The sequence below is a fragment of the Nanorana parkeri genome, unplaced genomic scaffold (assembly GCF_000935625.1).
Source record: "Nanorana parkeri isolate BGI_ZX_2015 unplaced genomic scaffold, ASM93562v1 scaffold3498, whole genome shotgun sequence".
Taxonomy (NCBI): Eukaryota; Metazoa; Chordata; class Amphibia; order Anura; family Dicroglossidae; genus Nanorana; species Nanorana parkeri.
Window position 1 is genome coordinate 1514 of NW_017309766.1, and position 10149 is coordinate 11662.

The following is a 10149-nucleotide window of genomic DNA, read 5'->3' on the forward strand; positions in this document are numbered from 1 at the left end:
TGTCATGGCGGGCACAGGGGCTCGGCTTTAGAAGTGGCGACACGTTCTCAAAATGCATTGCCTATCCCTTTAAGGCAGCACCTGCCGCCTGCTGGGCGTGGCCCCGGCATTCTGGGTGAAACAGCAAATGCAGCGAAGAGGAGATTGGCGCTAAATTGGGAAGAAGTTGAGTATAACAAACTGCCGTTGCCGGACAGCTTGGGCCGCATGTAATTGTTGAGAATCATTTAAATTCATGTTTATGAAAAGGAAATGATCTATTCAATGCTGTGATTACATGTACGCACCACATGCAGTTATCGGAACGCAGCATTTGTAATTGTCTCTGAAACTATAACATATTCATCTGTTTGTCTGTAGCTGCTCATGTTCCTTCAACTTAGTTTGTAGATCAGAAGTGTCGTCTGGCGCTCATTCCTCTGATCATTTCCCAAATCTTCTGTGAACAGGACAGAGCACAGCCCACGGCCGGAGAGGGCTCTTACCCCCTTGGTGCGCACGGTGGCGATTCAGACAGATTACCGGGATAGCGAGGCGCAGACTGACCCCTACACTCCAGAGTTTGTAGTGCGACCCGGGTCTGTTCCCGAGATACTGATGCTGGCCAATCTGACCTGGGGTGAGCATGACCTACCACAGTGCCGCGGGGTTTCCGAGTCCAATATTTGTGTGTTCTTAGATGACATCACCGGCTTCCTGTTCTTATTGGGCCATATTCATGCCGGAGCAATGTGGGAGAAATATTCCGCTGTGTGATTTACAATGTTATCATTCTTATTATTGAAAAGCTTTAATGACTACAGACCGCAACAATACCTGAGTCTAGGAAGGTGACAACTCCTCTGTCTGTGGACTGCGATATATTCCTGTCCTTTCTTTCTTGTTCCTGGAGCTGTTTCTGTCCTCCCTCTGCTCTGCCCTTCCACTTCTGTCCTCTGCTTTGTCCTTCCACTCCTGTCCTCTGCTCTGTCCTTACACCTCTGCCCTCTGCTTTGTCCTCCCTCTCCTGCCCTCTGCTTTGTCTTCTCACTCCTGCCCTCTGCTTTGTCTTCTCACTTCTGTCCTCTGCTTTGTCCTCCCTCTCCTGTCCTCTGCTTTGTCTTCTCACTTCTGTCCTCGGCTCTGTCCTTACACCTCTGCCCTCTGCTTTGTCCTTCCACTCCTGTCCTCTGCTCTGTCCTTACACCTCTGCCCTCTGCTTTGTCCTCCCTCTTCTGCCCTCTGCTTTGTCTTCTCACTACTGTCCTCTGCTTTGTCCTTCTCACTTCTGTCCTCTGCTTTGTCCTTCTCACTTCTGTCCTCGGCTCTGTCCTTCCACTCCTGTCCTCAGCTCTGTCCTTCCTCTTCTGTCCTCTGCTCTGTCCTTCCTCTTCTGTCCTCTGCTTTGTCCTTCCACTCCTGTCCTCTGCTCTGTCCTTCCACTCCTCTCCTCTGCTCTGTCCTTCCACTCCTCTCCTCTGCTCTGTCCTTCCACTCCTCTCCTCTGCTTTGTCCTTCCACTCCTGTCCTCTGCTTTGTCCTTCCACTCCTGTCCTCTGCTCTGTCCTTACACCTCTGCCCTCTGCTTTGTCCTCCCTCTCCTGCCCTCTGCTTTGTCTTCTCACTCCTGTCCTCTGCTTTGTCCTTCCACTCCTGTCCTCTGCTCTGTCCTTCCTCTTCTGTCCTCTGCTCTGTCCTTCCTCTTCTGTCCTCTGCTCTGTCCTTCCTCTTCTGTCCTCTGCTCTGTCCTTTCACTCCTGTCCTCTGCTTTGTCCTTCCACTCCTGTCCCATGCTATGTCCTCTTACTCCTGTCCTCTGCTCTGTTCTTCCACTCCTGTCCTCTGCTCTGTTCTTCCACTCCTGTCCTCTGCTCTGTCCTTCCACCTCTGTCCTCTGCTCTGTCCTTTCACTCCTGTCCTCTGCTCTGTCCTTCCACTCCTGTCCTCTGCTCTGTCCTTCCTCTTCTGTCCTCTGCTCTGTCCTTCCTCTTCTGTCCTCTGCTCTGTCCTTCCACTCCTGTCCTCTGCTCTGTCCTTCCACTCCTGTCCTCTGCTCTGTCCTTCCTCTTCTGTCCTCTGTTCTGTCCTTCCACTCCTGTCCTCTGCTTTGTCCTTCCACTCCTGTCCTCTGCTTTGTCCTTCCACTCCTGTCCTCTGCTCTGTCCTCTCACTGCTGTCCTCTGTTCTGTCTTCTCCCTCCTGACCTCTCACTTATGTCTTCTGACCTGTCCTGTCCTTCTTCCTTGTCCTGTCAGTTGCTCCCTCTCTCCTATCACTGCTGTCCTCTGTATATGGTATCTGGATCTCTGCCATGTCTCTAGAGAACTCTTTGTCTCTCTTATCCTCTGTCTCTGCTCTCATTATTCACTCATTTTGGGTTGCCAGGCCATGGTCTCCCTGCTGGGCTGGCAGAAGTGGAGATGATCGAGCGGGCAAGAGAAAAGAGAGCCTGGGAGGCAACACTGCCGCCTCTGAGCGATGAAAGCCAGCTGGAGAAGAGACGAAAGATGATGGATGAGCAGGAGAGGAAGGAGTGGGCCTTCCGGGAGCAGGAGATAGGGAAGTAAGTGACAAACTGACAGCAAACCGAGGCTTTTGTGTTGTGTGTTGGGTCCAAATTCTGGTTCTGCCTCTTCAGCTACAGATCAGGCAGGACTCTTATTCTGTCCCACGTACAAATGCAGCTTCTTTTAGGCAGAAGGTTGGATGGATGAAAGTATTATGAGAAGAAATATTTCACTTTGTATCTATCAGCAGTTATCTTTTATTGTGATAATCAAACCAAAATAATGGTACCTGGTCCCTGAAGTACCTGACCTCATAGGGACTCTGTTGGTGAGATCTCTGCCCTTCCCAAGCTCTACACACCTGCTGTGCCCATTATGAGGAGCTCCCACCATCCCTGTGCTGAGTTCCCGGGTCTGTACACCTGCTGTGCCCATTATGAGGAGCTCCCGCCATCCCTGTGCTGAGTTCCCGGGTCTGTACACCTGCTGTGCCCATTATGAGGAGCTCCCGCCATCCCTGTGCTGAGTTCCCGGGTCTGTACACCTGCTGTGCCCATTATGAGGAGCTCCCGCCATCCCTGTGCTGAGTTCCCGGGTCTGTACACCTGCTGTGCCCATTATGAGGAGCTCCCGCCATCCCTGTGCTGAGTTCCCGGGTCTGTACACCTGCTGTGCCCATTATGAGGAGCTCCCGCCATCCCTGTGCTGAGTTCCCGGGTCTGTACACCTGCTGTGCCCATTATGAGGAGCTCCCGCCATCCCTGTGCTGAGTTCCCGGGTCTGTACACCTGCTGTGCCCATTATGAGGAGCTCCCGCCATCCCTGTGCTGAGTTCCCGGGTCTGTACACCTGCTGTGCCCATTATGAGGAGCTCCCGCCATCCCTGTGCTGAGTTCCCGGGTCTGTACACCTGCTGTGCCCATTATGAGGAGCTCCCGCCATCCCTGTGCTGAGTTCCCGGGTCTGTACACCTGCTGTGCCCATTATGAGGAGCTCCCGCCATCCCTGTGCTGAGTTCCCGGGTCTGTACACCTGCTGTGCCCATTATGAGGAGCTCCCGCCATCCCTGTGCTGAGTTCCCGGGTCTGTACACCTGCTGTGCCCATTATGAGGAGCTCCCGCCATCCCTGTGCTGAGTTCCCGGGTCTGTACACCTGCTGTGCCCATTATGAGGAGCTCCCGCCATCCCTGTGCTGAGTTCCCGGGTCTGTACACCTGCTGTGCCCATTATGAGGAGCTCCCGCCATCCCTGTGCTGAGTTCCCGGGTCTGTACACCTGCTGTGCCCATTATGAGGAGCTCCCGCCATCCCTGTGCTGAGTTCCCGGGTCTGTACACCTGCTGTGCCCATTATGAGGAGCTCCCGCCATCCCTGTGCTGAGTTCCCGGGTCTGTACACCTGCTGTGCCCATTATGAGGAGCTCCCGCCATCCCTGTGCTGAGTTCCCGGGTCTGTACACCTGCTGTGCCCATTATGAGGAGCTCCCGCCATCCCTGTGCTGAGTTCCCGGGTCTGTACACCTGCTGTGCCCATTATGAGGAGCTCCCGCCATCCCTGTGCTGAGTTCCCGGGTCTGTACACCTGCTGTGCCCATTATGAGGAGCTCCCGCCATCCCTGTGCTGAGTTCCCGGGTCTGTACACCTGCTGTGCCCATTATGAGGAGCTCCCGCCATCCCTGTGCTGAGTTCCCGGGTCTGTACACCTGCTGTGCCCATTATGAGGAGCTCCCGCCATCCCTGTGCTGAGTTCCCGGGTCTGTACACCCGCTGTGCCCATTATGAGGGGCCCCCACCATCCCTGTGCTGAGTTCCCGGGGACCCCTCTCTTTTTGTTGGGGTAGTGGTCAATTTTATGTTATGGAGAGTGCAGCAGGAGGAGTAGGGGCATCCCTAGGTGGGCGGGAAGACCAAAGATGCCAATATAAATAGGAACAGAGCTTAGGTAGGTGGGGGTATTACAGGTAGAGTCCCCAAAATATATAAGTAACCAGTGAGTGAGCATTGACTCCGCCTTCAACCCAGATATCACTTCCGGGTAAACTGACCCTTTAAATTAATCTGTTTGTCTTTGCTCTGTCTTTCCTTTGTGCATGACCCGCCTTGTATCAGGCTGCAGGAGGCTCGACTCGAGGTGCTCAAGAAGCTTCTCCAAAAACGAAAAGAGAGCCAGAACGAGCTGGACACAAAGAGGCTGGACGCCAAATGGTCCAAACTACAAACCGAGAAAGAAGAGACTATAAAACGGATGCGGAAGGAACACATCAAAGGTAAAAGAAGTCACGGCACGATGGCGATGGAATCTGTCTTTCTCGGCCTGTCCTCAGCGGTCTACAATAGTTCTTCCGTTCAATCATTTTTATGAAAGCTTTTCCCAAACTCAGATGCACAATGTGTGGATAACAGTCTGATGTTGAAGAGCTTTAGTTGCAGGTTGGCAGTGTACAAAGCTGTTATACACTATATTGCCAAAAGTATTGGGCCCCTCCCCCTCCAAATCATTGGATTCAGGTGTTCCAATGATTCCGTGGTCACCTGTTACTGGGATTATAACAAAGTGGAAGCAACTGGGAACAACAGCAACTCAGCCAGGAAGTGGTCGGCCACGTCACATGACAGAGCGGGGTCAGCGCATGCTGAAGCGCACAGCGCGCAGAAGTCGCCGACTGTCTGCAGAGACAATAGCTACAGACCTCCAAACTCCATGCGGCCTTCAGATTGGCACAACAACAGTGCGTAGAGAGCTTCATGGAACGGGTTTCCATGGCCGAGCAGCTGCATCCAAGCCGCACATCACCAAGTGCAATGCAAAGCGTGGGATGCCGCGGTGTAAAGCGCGCCGCCACTGGACTCTAGAGAAGTGGAGACGTGTTCTCTGGAGTGACCAATCACGCTTCTCTGTCTGGCAATCCGATGGGCGTGTCTGGGTTTGGCGGTTGCCAGGGGAACGGTACTTGCCTGACTGCATTGTGCCAAGTGTAAAGTTTGGGGGGAGGGGGTTGGTTTTCGGGGGGTTGGGCTCCGCCCCTTAGTTCCAGTGAAGGGAACTCTTAAGGCATCAGAAGACATTTTGGACAATTTCATGCTCACAACTTTGTGGGAGGAGTTTGGGGACGGCCCCTTCCTGTTCCAACATGACTGCGCACCAGTGCACAAAGCAAGGTCCATAAAGACATGGATGGGGGAGTTTGGGGTGGAGGAACCTGACTGGCCTGCACAGAGTCCCGACCTCTTAAAATTATTTAATGTTTCAACTCCCCAGATGTGCAACCTGTGGATCAGGAACCCAAGAACAAATTCACAATTTATGGGTTCTCAAGGTCTGGCCTAAAATGTCTCCTAAATGATATTTAAACCCTCCCGTTATTTTGCATATATCTACTGCTAGCAAGCAGTAGATATATGCAAAAAGTTTTTTTTTAAAACAAAAACGCTCAAACAGCACTTTAACCCCTTCATGACTATGCGTTCACCAGCATGCAGACACCGCTGGATCGCAGGGACAGAGGAGTCAGCGCTGGAGAGAAGGCTGAAAACATCAGGAAAGAAGAAGAAGTAATATATACTGCGGGGTGGGAAGGTTTGAAATATAAATAAATTATGAATAACGCTTTGATTTGTTTATAATGGAGGGTCCCCTATTAATTTGTTAACAAAAAGAAGAAGAAGATCGGAAAAAGAGATCATTTAAGGTAAGTGCTGACATTAACATCGGGGGGGAGGGAAACAAATTCTTGCCTTTAATGTCACTCTCAGGTAACAACAGCGCTGAAGTACAGGAACCTTATGGTGCCTGCAAGTTCCTATCTTCCTCTAGAGACTGATCCCTCTGACCTGGAAACCCCTGATGTCCAACCTGCCACTGTTTGCAGTGCTGTCCTCAGGCCCGAGCAGCCAGCCGTGGGAGCTTTCATTTATAAAGGTCCTGTAATAGCAGTCATTGTTGGCAGTCTTATGTCTCTAGAATCTGACTGTGTCCCACGGCATGCCTCCAGGTTCTAACCACTCCTGTAGCACATTCCGTGACCATTTCCTCACGTAAGCCTTCAGTCTACGGCATTATGTAGCATTGTATGTAATGCATATTACATGCGTCCCTCAAGGGCTGCATTCAATGCTCGCTATATCTCAAAGCTGTTCTCTGGAGTTTCTCAGTAATACACGTAGACCTATGTGGTTGGGGAATAATGAAGGGCTGGTGCAGATCCCACCGTAGTGTGCTTTTTACCATGCTGCACAGCGCAGGAGTCATGTATTGGGTATTGTTATGGGCCTGTAAGCGCTGAGATTGTGGGACTGGCTTGGGAGGACCCACTTACTGCACATCTCATATGTCTCTGCTTTTCCCGTACTCCACAGTGATCAGGAAGCTGACAAAGAAGATGGGAAATGTTGAAGGGAAGTTGGAGAGGCGCGATGTCATTCAGGAGTACTCCAACTACGCCTCTCAGACCTACGCTCCCCTCTCCCGGATTGGTTACTCCCTAGATCGCCTCTCTGCACAGTACACAGTGAGAAGCCCTTTCCTGGACTCCTACCAAGGTGAGACAAGTTCTGTCCCCCTTTCCGGCTACCTACAGAAGGCAATGACTGGCCAAACATGCACAACCAGGTCACTAAATGACCTTCCAAACTAAACTCTTGATGATTGGTTGACCTATGATATGTTCTCTATTCAGGGACATCTGCGTGACCTATAGGGGTGGACTAGGAAGGTCCTGAGTGAGACATTGATGGTGTGTCTGGGGTAGGAGAATAGGCAGGAAAGGGAGTGATGGTAAGGGTTACAGATGCTATGGAGCGAGAGGAGAAAGGTTGAGGAAATGGAAAGAAAGGAAGAGAGGGATGGGAGAAATGAGAGGAAAATAAACAGATGGGGGGGGGGGGGGGGGGGGGGGGGGGGGGGGAATGGGGGGTGTGGGGGGGGGGGGGGGGGGGGGGTTAGGTTGGTGCGGTGCAAGACCCCCAGGAGCTTAGACATTAATACATATGGAGGACCTTTCATAAATCTTATTGTCTGTGTGCTGTGTAGGGTTTGCTGACTTCTATCTCATTTTTCCACCCAGGTTTGCTGGACATGGAGGCCAATCTTCCAGATTTTGTAACACAGCCTCGTGTCCAGGCCCCCAAGCCCAGGACAACCACAAGGGACGGCTTCTTGAAACGTCAAGCTCTGCTGGACCGTGAGCTGAAGCAAGTCCACGAGGTGAGGGGCTGAGATTCCAAGTCGGCATGCAAAGAAAACGTTCTCTTGTGTTCATGTCAGTCCAGCACCAGGTGAACCATCAGAGAGGTCCCCAAATTATGGCCTGCCGATCACCATAAACTGGCCTCTGAGATGCAGGGCTTTCTTATCACACGTTGTGGGATCTGCTGGTATAGAGCGTTCCAGCACCCGGCAATCTATGACAAGCGCTATGGCATGGAGTGATCTCCTGCTCGATGGTGCGTGTATAGTCAAAACGAGGAGCGTCACAGGACATGAAGCTTGCACACAGGTTGGGGAATTCTTTGCCCAGGAAGGGGCAAGGGTCTTTTATTATTTCCACTGATATCAATGCTGGGAGAGGGGGCTGGTTACTCCTGCTGAAACAAGTGCATTTATTAGCCGCACTGATGTTCACCTTCCTCTTGGGGATTCCTAGATCTGTACTCCTGACGCGGCCACTAAGGCCCCATTTACACTATTGCATTGTGGGAACGCACATTATTGTGTTACCACATGGCACAGCACCACACACTGCTTGCAATGTTGTGATGTAGTGCCATTCATTGTGAGTGGCACCACATCACAATGGCACCCCAATGCACCTTGCCGATAGAGGTGCACTACACCACACTGGCAATGCCATAACTTGTGCTGCCAATAAAGATTTGAGTCCAATTTCGGGGCCATTGGGGTGCATTGCCCGCCCGTTCATGTTAAATGGGTTAGCTAATGCAGTGCACGTTAATGCATGTGCGTAACTGCTGCACACCTCAGTGGTCTGGTGTGAACCTAGCCAAAGAAAGGCTGCTGCACTCCCAGATTATTCTGGGTAATGCAGCTGAGAAGTGGGAACACCTGGGAACAACCCTGCTGTGGCAAGAAAGGTGAAACTCCAAATTGAACATGAACGAGATCTGCACGCGTAATTCTTAGGTGGAATAACCCTTTAGTAGCATGATGCTTTACATGGTCCACACTGGTGCTGGGGGACGGTTGACTTTAGAATGTGTGCCGAACTTTACACAACCAAAGCCACCTATAGGAAAAAAATCGCCTTTTACTGCTGTAAATGAAAAGAAAATCTCAGTCATTGCTGTTTGCAATGCATTAAGAAAGCCTGGCTCCAGTGTCTATCCCCCCCCCCCATCCCCAAGACTTAAAAAAAAAACCTATTTAGCATATCTGCATACATACCTTAAAGTTTAACTCCACTTCTAATAGAGTACATTTGCTCACCTCCTCCCCCAGCTCCATTATCAGCTGACTCGCCTAGATTGAATGACACTCTGTGTCATCCAGCCCACTTCCTGTGAGCCCAGGCTGTCATTGACCTGCTCCCTGGGTGTACATCATCATGCTGTTCTTGGCTTATAGTATTCCTGGACAGAACAAGGCTCACATGCCAGCTATGCTCCGTCCAGGAGTAAGGATTGCACACTGCTGAAGGAGTGACCCGTGACCTCACTGGACCTGCCGGAAGGCTGCAGGATTTCCAGTATGTGTAAAAGGTTATACCGTGTACCCCTCCCACCTCATGGATGACTTTGTAGCTGGTTCACCCTTACGATCATGTGGTCAGGTGTCATGAAAATGTATGATCTGGACCCAGAAGGGCAGTGGTCCAGAAGTGAAGGGCTAATGGCAGTGGATTTTTTCCTTTCTAGCTACAGATTGCTCACGGCGGAGATTCATTTTAGCAACAGCTCTCAGGGGACTGACTTTTATTTGTTGCTACGAAAAATCCCCCCTCAGCTTCATGGAGAGAAATCACCACCATGAGCACCCTCCCTGTTGGACTTTTCATTCATTATGGACCATGCAGTTGGTGGGGCGGGATTAGAGACAGTAACTGTAGTGGGACACCTCACCCATGTATGCCACCAGGGCTACCAATAGTGGGGTACAGGTCTCATACTTGGCCCGTGCCCCGTTAGGTGGCTGGGGGAGTGGCGCCGGGCAATGGCTGCCTGGGGGTGTTCCACAAAGCTTGCCCCCACCAGAACTCCCTGCATAGACTGTTGCATCTCCCAGCACTGAGGAAGATTTCCCCTCTGGGCCACCGTCCCGCTCACTCTTAGCCAACAGAGCTGTCATTGACCTGGCCCCTGGGTGTACATCATCATGCTGTTCTTGGCTTATAGTATTCCTGGACAGAACAAGGCTCACATGCCAGCTATGCTCCGTCCAGGAGTAAGGATTGCACACTGCTGAAGGAGTGACCCGTGACCTCACTGGACCTGCCGGAAGGCTGCAGGATTTCCAGTATGTGTAAAGGGTTATACCGGGTTTCCCCCGAAAATAAGACAGTGTCTTATATATATTTTTTTTCACGAAAAAAGACACTAGGTCTTATTTTCGGGGGATGTCTTACCTGGCTGCAGCTGTCCGCTCTGCCGTCCAGGGAGCCACAGACGTGCGGGCATGCGTGTGTGTGTGTGGGGGGGGGGGGGAACGCAT

The 10149-nt window shown here is 51.6% G+C and overlaps 1 protein-coding gene across 1 annotated transcript in view; it reads left to right on the plus strand.

Annotated features, from left to right (window-relative positions):
* Positions 1-429: 429 nt before the first annotated feature.
* LOC108803210 (protein MAATS1-like) overlaps positions 430-10149 on the plus strand; it is a gene marked incomplete at its 5' end in the record, with an annotated part of 27304 nt that continues 17584 nt past the window's right edge. Inside the window, 5 exons of the mRNA XM_018575051.1 lie at positions 430-619; positions 2365-2542; positions 4596-4753; positions 6843-7025; positions 7550-7689. Coding sequence (XP_018430553.1) covers positions 430-619; positions 2365-2542; positions 4596-4753; positions 6843-7025; positions 7550-7689 — 849 coding nt within the window. The remainder of the gene's footprint in view (positions 620-2364; positions 2543-4595; positions 4754-6842; positions 7026-7549; positions 7690-10149) is intronic.